The sequence below is a fragment of the Magnolia sinica genome, chromosome 5 (genome assembly GCF_029962835.1).
Source record: "Magnolia sinica isolate HGM2019 chromosome 5, MsV1, whole genome shotgun sequence".
NCBI lineage: Eukaryota > Viridiplantae > Streptophyta > Magnoliopsida > Magnoliales > Magnoliaceae > Magnolia > Magnolia sinica.
The window spans coordinates 3,315,285-3,331,072 of NC_080577.1; the positions used below are offsets into that span (position 1 = coordinate 3,315,285).

Below are 15,788 nucleotides of genomic sequence, written 5' to 3' on the forward strand. Positions count from 1 at the left end.
ACGGCTCATAATCCTCCCCGTATTTCCTGCATGTAAGAAAGAAAGAGAGGAGCTTTCGAAAGCAAGAGCACTCAATGCTCTCTCATGGAAGAAGAGAGGGCGAAGCTGTGGCCCTAGATACGGCAAAAATGGAGCTTCCTTTCTGCAAGAAGGCCAGAGCCGCTCGCCGTAAGAGGCTGGAGATCCGACGTCTAAGATCCGCGGATTCGATTCAAGATCTTGAAGCCGATGGTCAGGATAGCACCAAATCTTCAAAGAAGAGGCGGGGAGAGATAATTCCCTCGGGTTGTAGAAGGAAAGTTGAAGATCGTAAAAGCAGTAGTTCGGATAGCGGTTCTTCTTCGGATTTGGACGGAATATTATCAGAAGGGAGTATTTCGATCGGAATATTGGCGACCGGCGGTGAAGTCGTCGGAGAGGATCTCAGGAACACCCCGTGTCGATCGCACGGGTCGGTGTCGATATGTGGCCGAAGGCGGGAGATGGAGGACGCTGTCACGGTGGCGCCAGCGTTCGCCTTCGCCGGCGACGCCGTGCGGTTCGATTTCTTTGGGGTGTATGATGGCCACGGCGGGAGCCCGGTGGCCTACGCCTGCCGGGATCGGCTCCACCGGATCGTCGCGAGGGAGATCGAGAGGTGGGCCCCCGCCGTGGCAGCGGGGGAGTTTGATTGGAAGGAGCTGATGGAGGCTTGCTTTGCGGAGATGGACAACGAGGTCGGGCCAGATGTTGCTGCGGCCAGGGAAGAAGCGGCTACCGCTGCGTCGAAGACCGTGGGGTCCACTGCAGTGGTGGCGTTGGTGGGAACGGAATGCATCGTCGTGGCTAATTGCGGGGATTCAAGGGCTGTGATTTCACGTGGTGGGGTGGCGGTCCCGCTTTCGAGAGATCATAAGGTAATAGTCTTTTATTTTATTTTTTTCAAAAATAATATTTTAATTTTATTCCAGACCTTAGTTCTGCTTATGTTGTGAAGTTTAAGCTTGCTTAAAACTAAAATGTGGCATTTGTAGGGGTAGGTACCTTTCGGGAAAACATGGTATACGGTTGTAAACTTGAAGAAGAATGTGGTGTTTTTAGGGTAGGGGTATTTCGGGAAACTTGAAGAAAAAAATGTGGCGTTTTTTAGGGGTAGGGCCATTTCGGGAAAATGGTATAAATGGTGTGGCAGACTTGAAGAAATATTAAAGACGGTATAAATTGCATTGCAAGCTTGAAGTTTGGTGTGGGGCCGGCATCATCAAAATAGGTGGTATTAATGTTACATTTGAATGGCAGTGAGTGCAAATTTACAATTTGGTGAGGGTATTTTGGGAAGTAAAGTAGATCTGAAACTTGCTGTTGGCGTTTGGAATGTGGGGGTAATTTGGGAATAATGATACAAATTTAAATGCTACGCAGTCGATTCTGGTTGATGTGTAGAGTCTGTAGACTGCTCTGTGTATGTGCGTATTTGTGGATCCTTTCTCATATTTTAATGACTTCACTGAATAATATGATATTTGACCCATGTCTGTGGACAGTGTAGGCTGGTTTTCAGGTCTGGTAAGTAGGCCCATGGTTTGGGAATCTGGACCACTGGTATGTCAGTCCCAGTGTGGATTGACCAGATGCCCCAAAAATATCTGATATTTGGAAGGTGTTAATTTCTAATTTGGGAGTTTTCCAGATATCAACTGTCTATTTTCATGCCACAAATTTGGAAGGGTGAGATTGTCTTTGGAAGTGTTGTTGATGCACTGTTCATCGACGGTGGGATCTGGCCTATGCCTCTGCTTCAAAAATTCAAGATTTCTGGTTGTTCCAGGTTGTGAAATGTCTTCTATTTTCATTTCCAGTTTTACTACCAATCGTGATTATCCAGTGAGAGCTTGCTTTTCCGTGCTGAAGCCAGCCAAAGTAGATTGAGGTCAACTGGTCTTTTGCCTGATGAGGCCCCCGCAGGATTATTATTATTTTTTTCACACACGCCCCCGCAGGATTGTGTCTTGAGTAGTGCTGTGACTGGGGTCTTGTTGGGTCTGGGCTTCGTTCTTAAAATTGGGACCCTAATCTCCGAATGGGCTACCCATCGGTCTTTAAATCTAGGTTTCCAGTTGGGTTCAGGTCACATAACAACATTTACATGGTTGGCCCAGCCAGTGGATGGATGGCTTAGATCACACACATGTGCCACTTTGATACACGCGTGGTGTGTGAGTGGTCTCACTTACATGCATGTGGCTTGGGAATCCTTTTTGTGAGAGAGAGAGTAATGCTCACCTTCACCTTTTCACATGAGCACCTTTGTACACGTGTCTTAGGCACAGCCCGATACAAAACTCTGGTGGGCCATGGCAAAAAGGAAACAATTTCCTCCCTTGATTTGCATTTCTCTTTGCTATGGCCCACTAGAGTTTTGGATTGGGCTGGAAATTAGGCCCATAGAGTTTCAAGGGGTGCCACATCATATGGGCCATTCAGATTCCATGCCTAAGACACGTGTGCAAAGGTGCACAGGTGAGCATTCCTCTCTCTCTCTATATATATATACGTGCATGCGTGTGTGTGGCTGATCCTCATGGTAGGGCCAACCTATTAGGAGGATTGGATGTCACAAGCACATAACAGTTCCAAAGTTATCCAGTGGGTGGACTGTATACTGTGGTCCGACTAGTCGGACTTGACACCTGCTCATATGTATTAGCGTGCACACACACACGTTATCCTTCAAAAAAAAAAAAAAAAACCTACTAAAATAATTGGACCCTACATGACTCAATCTGAACCGATTTAACCCATGTCCAAGTTGATGGACCTGACCTGACTAGACCTGAATTTAACCGGGTCCCAAAATAGGAGACCTGGACCCAACCTGATTTCTTGATGAGCCAAAAAATTGGGGTCACCCAGACCCATTAAAATTGTGTTGGGTCCATGTCGTACCTGTGGATCTGGGGACCCTTTTTCAGCATGTTGGTAATTTTCTTTTTTGCCAGATGTGGGTCTCTGCAAGCACTTGCAGCGTGCTGTTCTGTGACTTGAATGGAAAAAAAAAGTTGTCTTATGCTGAAAAATGGTAGATTGAAATCAAGCAGACTGGAAATGACAGTGGCACAAGGGTATAATGATTTCAATGATTACGATGATGAATTGCTGATTAAAATAACCAAATCAACCAATGGAAGATCATGAAGAAAGGAGAATAAGAAAAAGTCTTGACATGACGATCACGTTGTGTACTTTCTTTCTTTAATGGAAAAGAAATGTCCTTAGGTTTGAAGTTTCTATTCCAGTAACGGCAATTGCAACTTGTGATTAAAAAATTCGAAGTTTCTATTCTAAGTGAAAAGATTTTTGGCAATCCCCCACGTGTACAATGCAGCCCATCTAGGTATGGCACTTAGGTGCGAGGTCCAATCCATCCATCAGGTCGGTCCAAGTCCAAACATGTAGATGCCCTGGTCCAAAATGAGGGTGGTTGAGTGGACCACAATTTTGGAAACAAATGGATGGCTAGGATCTTGCACCAGTGCACCTTGCTGGCACATGCGGTGTCATCCGATAACTGTGTTATACACCTATGCTGGGTTAGCAAACCTCACTATAAAAATGTCAAAAGCATTAATAAAAATCGAATGCTGGTGATAGAAGGCCAATTGGCAAGCAGTGATTTTCTACATGTTATTCTTGATGATGCAATCATGCAAAACGCATGGATTGTGTCACCACCTTTGCATGCTTTACTTTCTTACACTACATATCGATCTTGCTATCACTGCTTGCTAGTGCTGCTTATGTCCACATTACTACCTTTTTCTGCATCTTGCATCTCGCCCGGAAACTCCCAAGAACATTCGCATGCTTGAGTTTTTTAAATGTTTTTTTTTTTTTTGAAAGATGAATTCATTAAAAAGAAAAAAAGGAAACACAAGGGAGAACAGCCTGCTGAGAGGGCAGGCAGCAACCAGGTTGAACTTAGAACTCTTTTGTTAATTTTCTGTTATCTTCAGGTGTGACTGCATGCCATACCATTCATTTGTATGGCTGAAACTATATATCCCTCAAATCTATTTCTTTACTATAACATGTACATGCTATATTCTTTTCCTGGTTTGTTTTTCTTTGGAGTTTACTATTGCAGTATGGTTTTATTAGAGGCATCGTATGATACATGGCCATCTTTCAGTGCATGTGGGTTCCAGTTTCTACAAGTGGGGCCTATGGTTTGGTAATCCTGACTGTTAGTCTGTTGACTTCCACAGTAGATGGAGAATGCCTCAAAGTTATTCCAGATTGGAAGTGTTAATGTTAGTACCGTTTTCTGTTGAATGTGACCATTGCTGGGGTTTCTCTCCTTCAACCGTCTCACCGGTGGACCACATAGAAAAGGTAAGCTGGCCTATTAAGGAGATTTATGAGGTATATTCCATCCATGGTGGGAGACAACTAATCAGTGGTCTGGATTACCCAACGATGGCCCCCACTTGTCTGAACTGAGAACCTGCATATACCATGCAAGTGTGCATGACGAGCCACATATCACATGAGTCCTCTTCATTAGATTAGATTGTTACATGTGCGGTTGGAATTTGACAAGGGTCTATTTCTTGCATAGCCTGACAGGGCAGATGAGATGGAGAGAGTGGAAGCAGCTGGTGGGAGGGTCATCAACTGGGACGGTTACCGTGTCTTGGGAGTTCTTGCTACTTCTAGATCTATAGGTACATTTGATACTCCAATCATATAAACAACTATAATAAGTAGAGGTTTGCTAGCGCCACAATGTACCCCTCCATGCGTCTCTACATGTGGATGTGCTTGCCAACCTGGTGTTTATGTACCATGTTGGACATCCCACCCGTGTTTCAGGTAGGACCCACATTGTAGATCAGCAGCCCAACAACTTGCCAGCCCTTTTTTCTTGACCATCCCCACTTTTCTACCAGTTTAGCCTACTTGGCAATTGCCTACCTGATAATTGACCTGTGCGAGATTTTGGCTACACAATCTATGCTGTCTGCCCCACTTTGGTGCGTGCACGGTTCTGATGTCTTGCTGGCGTGCCTTCACATGTAGAGGTGCAGGTGGGGGCAAGCAAACTTCTTATAAGCATATGATACCACTATCAACCAGAAAGCATGCTAGTAACATTCTTTTTTGAGTTGTTCATCATCAGTCGATTACGTTCAGATCCATCATGGCATGGGCCTGCCAACTGCTCAAGGTCTTGTTCTGCTCGCACTCAAGCAGCTGGTGGGATGCACAGGGGAGAATACACGGTGTGCACTATATATGGTAGCACGAGGTTGTTTTGAATGAGTGCTGACCAAGGCTCCCCAGCATGTGTGGCTGCATGGGGGACCACACTAGGAGATGGTTGGAAGATCCGGACCTGTTGGTCTCTTGGGTGGGCTGCAGTTCAATAATTGCTCTCCTGGGTGGGCTGCAGTTCAATAATAGCATTGAAAAGATGGTCCTGCTAGGGGTTTGTGGACGTGAATGCATTCCACTGGAAATTTTATTTTCAACAGTATATGCCAAGCCATGGATATCAATGGTTGCATTCTTCCTTTGAATGCTGAGTTCCGGATTGTGGCGCATTCAGGGTAATGCCAATCACAAGGGTGCAGATTGCGCCAATGACCAGAACAACGGTCCCTAGCATTCCTTCAATGTAAGGTTTGGATGGTGTCCTATCCACCGTAGCCAGAATGTAGATTGCTTCGGTCACCACTCACCAGACATCTCTGTGGGCTCAAATGGGACTGGTGTGCCTTTTAACATGCAACTTTGGTTAATGGAACTCTAGCAGAGTATTCATTCCACAATAAGGATAATAATAAAAAAATATTAACAACAACAATAATAATAATGATGATTTAATATATGGGTAATAATAATAGCTATTATTATTATTATTATTATTGTACAATTCCAATTTCCACATCAGTGGCCCCGCTGTTCAACAATCCAGATCATTGATATGATGAAAGCTATTGTGGATGTGGATGCATTAAAAGCTTCCAGATGGGAAGATCCTAACCTTCAATTCTTGGTGTACAAGGTATAGGAGACTAATGTGGCAATAAAGGCCAACGATTGGATGGCTAGGAATCTTCTATGATCTGGCAAGATTGGATGGCTAGGAATCTGCAGTCTACAGTGGTCGATCAGATCAATGGTTTGGAATGGACTGGGGGCCCATTTGTACCAACCGGCAGTGCTGTGCATAGAAGTGGGCATCGAGTCGGACCGGACCGGATTGGGTCCAACTCAACCGGATCCGATTTTCCAAGAACTTGACTTGAACTCGATCTGATCCGGGATGGAGTCCAGCAGAGCTGACTTGATCCGATTTGAATCCTTGCTGGCTTGACCCAAACCGAGTCTAACTCGGTTTAGGAAACCGAATCGAGTTGGATCGAGTTGACTCTAAGGAGAGAGATGGAGAGAAAGAAGGAGATGTGGGAAACTAGGAGAGAGAAGGAAAGAAAGGAGGAGAGGAGGGAAATCGGGAGAAAGAGGGAGAGAGAGGACGAGAGATGGGTGGGTGCGGCGCCTCCTTCGAGTAGAGAGAGGGATTAGGGTTCGTTTGGATTTTGGATTGGATCGGTCTGGATTGACCATGATCCGAACTTGATCCGATTTACGATCGGATCTGAGTGGTCCTACTCGATTTGCACCGATCCAGGTCTTCGGATCGGGTCGGATTCTGCCCAGCTCTACCTTGTGCAGGACCTGGTAGAATTTCAGTTAAAAAGATTCGGAAGATGATTCTTCTGAACAAGGCTACGAAGGCTAAAGAAAGCATCCAACCCTTAAATTTTAGTCTGCATCCGTAGGCAAAGTTTGAACTAAGCACACGAAGTTGCGCATGATTTGGAGCGCCCATTATGTGGGCCCCACTGGAGATCAATGAGGTGAAAGATAGTAGTCACCTGATGACTCTAATCATCCAACTGATGGGCAAGAACATTGAACAATTGCACAGCCTTGTTTAATGGGAATTTTGTGCTTTTCTTCCCCAACTTTTTTTATTTTTTATTTTTTTATTGTTGTCCTTTCCATCCTAACAAAGAGCCTGCAGGGGATCATTACTTGAAGCCTTTTGTGATATCTGAACCAGAGGTCGTCGTCAGCAAACGGACGGACAAGGATGACTTCCTGATACTGGCAAGTGATGGTCTGTGGGACGTGGTGTCGAATGAAATGGCTTGCGAGGTCACGAGGCGGTGTCTTGCTGGGCGATCAACAATGACGATGACAGCCAAGGGTTACAACAAGAGTATAGGCGGAGGGAAGGCTGCAGAGGCAGCCGCTTTGTTGGTGGAGATCGCTATGGGTCGAGGGAGTAAAGACAACATTAGCGTTGTGGTGGTTGAACTAAGGAAATCACGAAGACAACATTAGCGTTGTGGTGGTTGAGCTAAGGAAATCATGCGGCAACGACCACCTTTGATATGTATATCATACTGCATGCATAGGTTTCTTTCATTTCGATCATTTTCTCTTTTCTCCCCCCTTCATTTCCTTTCCTTTCTAGTGAGGCTGTAATTTGAAATGAATGTAGAGAGAATTGCCGATAGTCCGTGCTGACTCATTGGGCCATGGGTTCAAGTGACTGGTCAAGGGTTTGTCATAGTTCGACTCATTGACTTCTTGGGTCATTGGCTCGAGTCACTTGGCAAGCTGGGTGTGGTCAAGGGTATGTCACGGTTTGACTCACTGGGTGATGGGTTCAAGTCTCCCAAGTCATTCGACCCACTGGGTTCGGGTCAATAGACAAGCAGGCGTTCTTTGTCACAGTTCGACTCACTGGGTCACGGTTTGATTCATCGGGTCATGAGTTCAAGTCACTAGGCAATTGTGGGCGTTGGGGCCAGCGTCGTGACCCACTGGCTGATGGCTTCATATAGTGGTTGTATTTTCTTGGATGGCCTATCTGATACATCATCGTAGCCATGTTCTCTGTTTTCCCAATCAATCTGATCACCATTCAGTGGGCCTTTTGTCAAGTGAGCTGTGTCTACTATGAATATTTGTTGTCATTTAGGGCCGTTTGGATCTTAAATCGTCGTTTTGCTTAAGCTATTTATGTCTTAAGTAATTTATCATGGTTTCTACCTATCCTGGTGATAAGTATGTTTGATAAACAACATCTTATCAGTTAAGAAGTATGTTTGATTTAAAAAAAAATGCTTATTATCTAAGAAGTAAAATGGTTTGTTTATTTTCAAACATTACGTAAGTAATTTGTAAATCTCTTTTTATTAATTTCCTTTTTATCCACTCCTCTCTCAATTATTATTATTATTATTTTTTCATAAATATTTTAAAATCTCTTTCAATTTTTATTATTTACATAAGGTTGATCTTTAATATGCGCCATTTATAATGAGGGCTAACCTTTGATGTGGACGGTTCATTATGTTGGGTTCACCTTCGCCTCGTCTTCAATGTGAACCGTCCCTCATATGCGGCTTAACTTTAATATGGACTCTCCAACTTGTAAGGCCCAGTGTGATGTGGGCTGTATCAATCATGCGGGGCTACTATGCATGTGGGGCCCACCTTAGATTTAGGCCATTCATCAAAAGGGGTCAAGCTTTGATGTGGGTCATCTATCATGCAGGGCCCACCATTTATTTCAATTTTCCAATAATGTAGGGCTCATCTTCAGTATTCACCACACATCATGTGGAGCCCATCTTTGATGTGGACCACATATCATTTGAGCCCAGCTTTCATGTGGATCGTCCATCATGTGGGCCTGCCTTGGAGCTGACCTTAGATAAGGAACATCCATTGCGTGGGGCATACCTTGATATGGGTCATCCATCATGTGGGGTCCACCATCAATGCCCGTTGGACCATCCATTGTGGGCCCCACCTTTGAAGTGGGTCGTACATCATATGGGGCTGCTTTGGATGTAGGCCATATGTCATTAGGGGTTGATCATTGATGTGGACCATTCATTATGTGGGGCTCATCTTTGATGTGGGCCGTACATTTGTGTGGGTCAGTCCTTTGATTTGGGCCATCCATCATGCGACGCCACCATTGATATGGACCAAACATGAGGCAGACAGATGAGAAAGAGGCGAGGGTTCAGAAAATAAAAAGTTAAATAAGCTACTTATAGGGTGTATCCAAATAGGCCCTAGTTATCTGTGATCGCTTCCTCGTGTACGGCCCTGCCCTCTCTTTTTATTCTTTGGCATGTGTGTTTGTTGTGGGGCCATCTGATGAATGGCTCAGATCTTGACTTTCATGTATGCTTGGAATTGGCTTCTTTCCTGTTGCGAGGGATCCCCTTATTAGCATTTCTCACCTTCATTTCCTTTCAATGCGCGTCAGCCTCTTTTTTTTTTATCACAAGTAAAATGTGTGTTCGCTGCACGTGGGAACTCATGGATAACTTAAAACTACTTCATTCATAGATGGGATGAGGTGGAATCAAAACCACTTATCAATGTTTGATAAAGGATTTTCACCTTGTGTGCCCCACTATAGATTGAGCTATTAGGAAAGTTCATTTTCCTTGTGTTTATGTATATTAGGAAGACATTTCATTCATTTGTAATTTTTTTTTTCCCTATTTTATCAAGTTTTGTATTTATTGTATTATTTTATATTGGACCATTTCTCATGTATAAATTCAGGACCCTCACCCAATGAATAACAACCATTATTCAATATTTGAAATTTTAAATTTTCATTTTAAATTTTTATCACAAACATCTAAAGTCTCAAAATTAAATGTGTGATCCGTAAGGGAAATTTATGGGCCTGAGCATCTAACGAGGGATGTGTCACATGTAAGCCCCAGTATGGTGTGCATATCGTGGAGTGAAATATCATACAACTCCTTTGGGATGTGGCCCACCTCACTTGTGGATGGGGATTGGTTATGGGCTTATGGCCTGCACTAGTGGAGTGCAACACGTGTTTAGTTTGAGTCATCTTGGCACTAAAAAGGTAAGACTGAGGATTGGGCGATCCAATCAAAATGTTAATACTGATCCAATTCTAATGTTAGTCCCAACTGTTGAAAGTCTTTCCTGGTACCAGTGCATCAGTAGAATTACCTTTTTCACAGTTATTCATACTCCACTGTTTTAACGGAAGAGATGGGATAATGGTATTAAGGTCTAAGGTATTTTTACCATGACATAGACTATCCACCATATATTGGTACAAGTTTGAAAGAGACGTCCACAAAAATAGGATTTTGTCTTATTCATCGATATTCACATTTACACTTATTGGTTTATAAATCAATTTATTAAAGGTGTTGATATGTTTAGAGAGATTGGACCATTTCGTCATTTTAAAATTGTACAACTATTTCTTTAGACATAGATGATTAGAGATTGGACCGTTATAAAGGATTTTGTTGGCCAAAGTATAATTGGATTGCACTAATTGTTTTATGATAAAGTTCATCCCACTCTTCTTTTTTCATTAGTTCATGACAATTTTCTCTGTCAAAAAGTGCTTGCTATAATCTTTGTTGAATTATAAGGATTTTCATCTTCAACCTCAATAATTTAAAATTACTTTTACCTAATAATTTTTCTATCTCAAACTTTGCATTTGATCCCCTCGATGTAATGTTTCAAATTCTATTTGAATACTCAACATTTACTCTAATACCACTTGTTGGGGATGCAACAAGCCCTAACATGACTTTCTGACGTGAAAGCAACTTCATACGGAATCAAACAACGTGACAAGAGAAAAAAAATTCAAGAAACCACAAATAATATGAATTCTACGTGAAAAACTATTTAAAGAAAAAACTACGGCAAGTTGACAAATAATTCACTATAATTAGAAAGTTGCAAAAGATTGGACAACTTACATGGAATTGGATTGTGTATTGAGTAACTCATAACCGTAAGGGCTACTGAGCTGAGGTGGCGGCATTCTATTGGCCCTCACATGTGGGGCCAGTTTCACTCCTCCAAACGGCAAAGCAAACTGCATTAGCCCGTTTCTCTCACCAGTTGCGTAGCGAGATTCTCTCCCGCGTCTCTCCCTCCGTGAAGAAAAATAAAAATTAAAAAATCTCTCTAGCCGTACAGGAAATAAAAAAGAAAAAAAGAAAAAGAAGAAGCAGAGAAAGAGAGCTTTGCCAGTCTCTCCTGTCCACCTCACCGTCTCCCTCTCGAGTTCAACCTCTTTCTCTTTCTCGGATCGGCATCAACTCGTTTTTCTGCATGGTGATGTTGATCTAGGATTAGGAATTTTGCTATTCTTTCTCTTCTCTCTTTACATGGTGACGTCGATTTAGGATTATGGATTTTGCTCCCTTTGGTTGACAGTTTGATGAGAGATTAGAGATTAGGGTTTGAAATTGAAAATCTGTAGTAGGGAAATTTTCAAATTTCTAATTCATAACTTGAGATTCTTCAAATTCCTAATTAGTATTTTCATATTAGAAATTGAAAATTCAAATTAGGGGATTTTTCAAATCTCTAATCCATAACTCGAGATTCTCCAACTTCCTAATTAGCATTTCAATCCCTAATCCATAGTAGGGGATTTCATATTTGTTTTTTTTTAAAATTTTTTTTTAAAATTTTAATTTTTTATATTTATTTAAGAGATAACATTCCTAATTAAATGTGCATTCTTTTTTTCGATTTTCAATCCCTAATTAGGATTTTGCATTTGTAAATTTAATTGGGGACTTTTTTTTTAAAAAAATAAAAATAAAAAATCCAGTTATGGTTTTCAATTTTTAATCCCTAATTAGAGATTACAGATTAATTAGAGATTGTAAATTGAAAATCTTAAATTAGGTTTTTTTCAAACATTTGATTAAGGTTTTGATTAGGATCTCCATTACAATTTTGATTAAGATTTTTTTACGATTTTGATTAGGGTTCTTCGTTTGATCAGCGCTATGATTATCTTAGTAAGTTACCTTCGCCTTAAATGTTATCTCTAAAAATTTTTAAAAAAAAATCGGCTAAAGTTTGATTGTGGGGAGGAAAGTTGTTACATTTTCTTATTCCAACAATAATATGCACATTTTTTTTAAAAGTATATGCAATTGTATTCAACCATTTGGAATTGTTTTTTTTTTTTTTTTTTAAAATAAAATTGTACGCATGCGCTTATGACTACATTCATCTACTATTTTTTGAATAATTGCTAACTTCGGTGATTAGTGTTGTTTGGAATTGTAGATTTTAAGAACTATATGGTCAAAGTGATTTTTGAGTTATGATGAGCGGGTCCCTAGTTGTGAGTTGCAAATGCTGAATATAACGGTAATCTTCACAGTATCTACTCTCCAATGTGTTGGAGATAGCTGTTTACTAAATCCGCAAATGCTTGTCAAGGATGCTGGCTTCACACATATATTTTGTAGTATCTGTGAATTGTGTAAATTGAGTTGTATTGGAAAGACGCTTCTATTATGCATTGCACCCTATCTTTTGGCCGTAAATTTTTTTTATTAGTGAAATTAAGGTGGTTGTAATTAGGAGAATACATTACTGTTGTTAGATTTGAATATCTATCAATGTGTGATCACAAAAGAATGAGTGTGATGTGAATTTTATGTTGTGAATGAAATATGGCTTTAACATGGAATTGAATTAGATTTTGTTTGTATACATCGCCCTTAAAATTGACAGATGATGCTCACGAGGTAGTCGTGTGTCTAGTGTTGCTAGCAAACACTTTCATATCAAAGGCAAAGCACCTTTTGATTTAGTTGATTGGTGCCTGCCTCAATTGGGTGGCTCTATTGGACCAGTGGTGACAGTAGATAGCATGGATGTCGCCCACTTGGCCTTGAACTGTAGGTTCCAATGCTCTAGTTGTAAGAGGATGTTTGGGCCATGAGTGTGGCATTTGTCCAAGGAACCCTAGAGAATGGGAACCCTTCATCCAACCTTGCTTTAGATCTAAGGTTGGGGATCCGAGGGCATTTTGAAATTTGGATGCTAACATTGTTTTGGATATTAGGTTGTATATCTGAGGGCATTCTGAAATTTGGATGCTCATGGGCTCTTTTGGGTTTTTCACACGGGGGTATGTGTGAATTACTTTAGGCCGCATTTAGATGTAGAAGTGAATTGAATTGCATAGCAATGGCATAGTTTAAGGTTTTCCATATGGAGGTATGTGGGACATTGCTTTAGGCTGTATTTGGATGCAGAAGTAAATTGAATTGCGTAGCAATGGCATAGTAATCCTCAAATCATGAGCACATTCCTTTCAGGTGCAGCCCGAAATAAAATCAATAATGATTTGGAGCGTAATCTCTCAATGATCACATTCCTTTCAAGTGCAATCTGAAATAAAATCAATAATGATTTGGAACTCAATCTTTCAATGATTACATTCCTTTCAAGTCCAATCTGAAATAAAATCAATTATGATTTGAAGCTCAATCTCTCAATGATCGCATTCCTTTCAAGTCTAATCTGAAGTAAATTCAATTATGATTTGAAGATCAATCTCTTAATGATCACATTCCTTTCAAGTCCAACCTGAAATAAACTCAATTATGATTTGGAGATCAATCTCTCAATGATCATATCTTTTTCATTGGGAAAAGCGAGGCTTCAAACATTTCAATGATTATAGTGACCAGAAGCATTCAAACTTTTCCATTCCCTACCCATTGAAAATCATCTCAACATAAACTGGAAACAAAAATACATTCAATGATTTTGTTTCACCTTACTTTTTTTCAATAATTATCGTGCAAAAGTATAAATGCGAGTATAGATGGAAAGTTGAGTCCTCTCAAACAAATTCAATTTTAGTATTTGTATTAACATTCTAAAACATTGAATTTTAAATGCTTTTTGATGTCCTTATCTATGCCTGCTGAACAAAGATAGAAACCTTACAACTCACCACTTACTAAAGATGGAAACCTTGCAACAACCCCTATTTATGCTTTTTAATAAATCTTTCTTCACAAAGACTTTGCAAAATTCAAATAATAATAATAATAATAATAATAATAAAATCTTTCTTCACTTTGCACTCCCTGTCATTTGATTTGAATGATGAGCTTGGAAATCCTGACCTTTAAAACAATGGGTAGAAAAAAACTGCTAGATGGTTGTTCTACTCCCTTTCTTGTATAGCTGTACAATCATTCGGGCAAGTGACCTTTAAAACAATGGGTAGAAAAAAACTGCTAGATGGTTGTTCTACTCCCTTTCTTGTATAGCTGTACAATCATTCGGGCAAGTGCCCCAAAAAGAAATGGGCCTCACTTATCGTATAAGACAATCACTATTTTTTAAGACTCAATCAGGTGGGCTTGACAAAAAGAGCTGGCCCACCCCTAACAGCAATTGCATCTCCACCTGCATCTAAGATAAAATAATGATAAAAATTAAGTGCAAGATAAGTAATGATTTAAAAAAAATACATTTTAGACAAATTGGGTTATACCAAAATTTGCATTATCAACATAGAACACTACTTAGAACACATGCTTACCTTTGAAAAAAAGAAATACTAATTACTCGAACATGGGTGACAATCTTCACACCGCAATAATTGATTGTTATCATATGATGGTAATGATGGCTGCATATGAAAATTCACATATTAGTTAATATGATTTTTTACCATGTATAAATTCGAAAGGTATATTCAATAATATGTCAAATACAAATAATCCTTTTTACTTGGATAAGCAAGACGCTTCCCGTAGATGAATTATGTGGGGTGCTTGAGGGATTTTGCTAGTAGAAGTTAATACTTGGTTGGGATCCAGAACAACTCACTCCGGTAATATTTGAATTCTAAAAAAGCAACAACACAATAATAAAAACTCCAATAAGCAGAAATGATATAAATATTATATGTAATATTATAAGTTCTTTCTTTTTTTCTTTTTTCTTTTTAAGATGATAATATAGAATATTACAAGTTTACTAAATTAACCTTCACTTATACCTGATATCCGACGTTGAAAAGGTTTTGTTGGAACATGCTAGCATCATGTAGTTGGTACCTACACTGAGCCACTGATGCATTGATAGATCCACTAGGGTTAGGAAGCATCACCATATAATGTGAAGGTTGAAATGACACATGGTGCATGATTGTTTTCCTTCACCATTAATATTTGACTTGCTTGTGGTTAAACGGTTTCAGATAAGGATCTTTTCTTCCTCACTTGATCTAGTGGATTTTTAAATGTACAATGGTTGCCTCGAACTTTGGGCTTTACTTTAATCCCTCTTACAATTTGTGTACCCATACTATCAACAAAAGTAACTTGTTTTTCGGTTAGCCCAGGGTGTACGTTTTCAGTGTTTTCAATTTCAATTGGCTCAGGGCGTGTGCTTTCAGTATGTACACTTGCGGTTGAATTGGAAGGTGCACCTTCAGTATGTAAACTTTCTGTAGGTTCAGAGTGTGCATGTTTGGTATCTAAACTTTTGGTCATCAAATGGCATGTAGGTTCATCATCTTCACTTTCTTTAACAACATCAGACATTAATGGAAGTTTTTTGATTCTTTTCATACATTCCATCACTTGATCATGATATATATCTGCATATTTATCAGCTAATTTGACGACCTCTTCATGTCCCCAGCAATTGCCGCAACTTTTAGAAACTTGCGACACAAGTAATTGTACCATTTACATGAAGTAACATTGCGGTCAGCTTGTATTGTTAACCCATTATAATCTTTAACATAACATACCTTTACATCTTTTTGCCATCTCTTCAGAATATAACGAGGATGAAGCACATCTATATTATAATAATTTAAAACTTTTAATACGTGACTACATAAGATCTCCACA

General features: G+C 40.1%; 1 protein-coding gene and 1 long non-coding RNA gene across 4 annotated transcripts; one reads left to right on the forward strand and one right to left on the reverse strand.

Annotated features, from left to right (window-relative positions):
- Positions 1 to 7,567, forward strand: LOC131245142 (protein phosphatase 2C 51-like). Of its 3 annotated transcripts, none has more exons than XM_058244394.1 (3): positions 1 to 896; positions 4,598 to 4,703; positions 7,061 to 7,567. In XM_058244394.1, the coding sequence occupies exons 1-3, from the start codon at positions 75 to 77 to the stop codon at positions 7,390 to 7,392; spliced, it is 1,260 nt and encodes a 419-aa protein (XP_058100377.1). In that variant the 5' UTR covers positions 1 to 74; the 3' UTR covers positions 7,393 to 7,567. The 3 variants fall into 3 exon arrangements, with proteins under 3 accessions (XP_058100377.1, XP_058100379.1, XP_058100378.1); XM_058244396.1 differs by lacking the exon at positions 7,061 to 7,567 and adding an exon at positions 5,588 to 5,802; XM_058244395.1 differs by having other exon boundaries at positions 3 to 896; positions 7,070 to 7,567.
- A 6,896-nt stretch (positions 7,568 to 14,463) lies between these two features.
- Positions 14,464 to 15,565, reverse strand: LOC131247185 (uncharacterized). Its single transcript, XR_009171561.1, has 3 exons — positions 14,927 to 15,565; positions 14,656 to 14,772; positions 14,464 to 14,554 (listed from the first exon to the last, which is right to left on the reverse strand). It is a non-coding gene; the product is annotated as an uncharacterized LOC131247185 (long non-coding RNA).
- Positions 15,566 to 15,788: the final 223 nt, after the last annotated feature.

Coding starts and splice junctions, on each gene's coding strand:
- LOC131245142 (XM_058244394.1), top strand. CDS start 75: ATGCTCTCTCATGGAAGAAGAGAGGGCGAAGCTGTGGCCCTAGATACG. Junction 897..4,597: donor CGCTTTCGAGAGATCATAAG/GTAATAGTCTTT, acceptor TTTCTTGCATAG/CCTGACAGGGCAGATGAGAT. Junction 4,704..7,060: donor TGCTACTTCTAGATCTATAG/GTACATTTGATA, acceptor ATCCTAACAAAG/AGCCTGCAGGGGATCATTAC.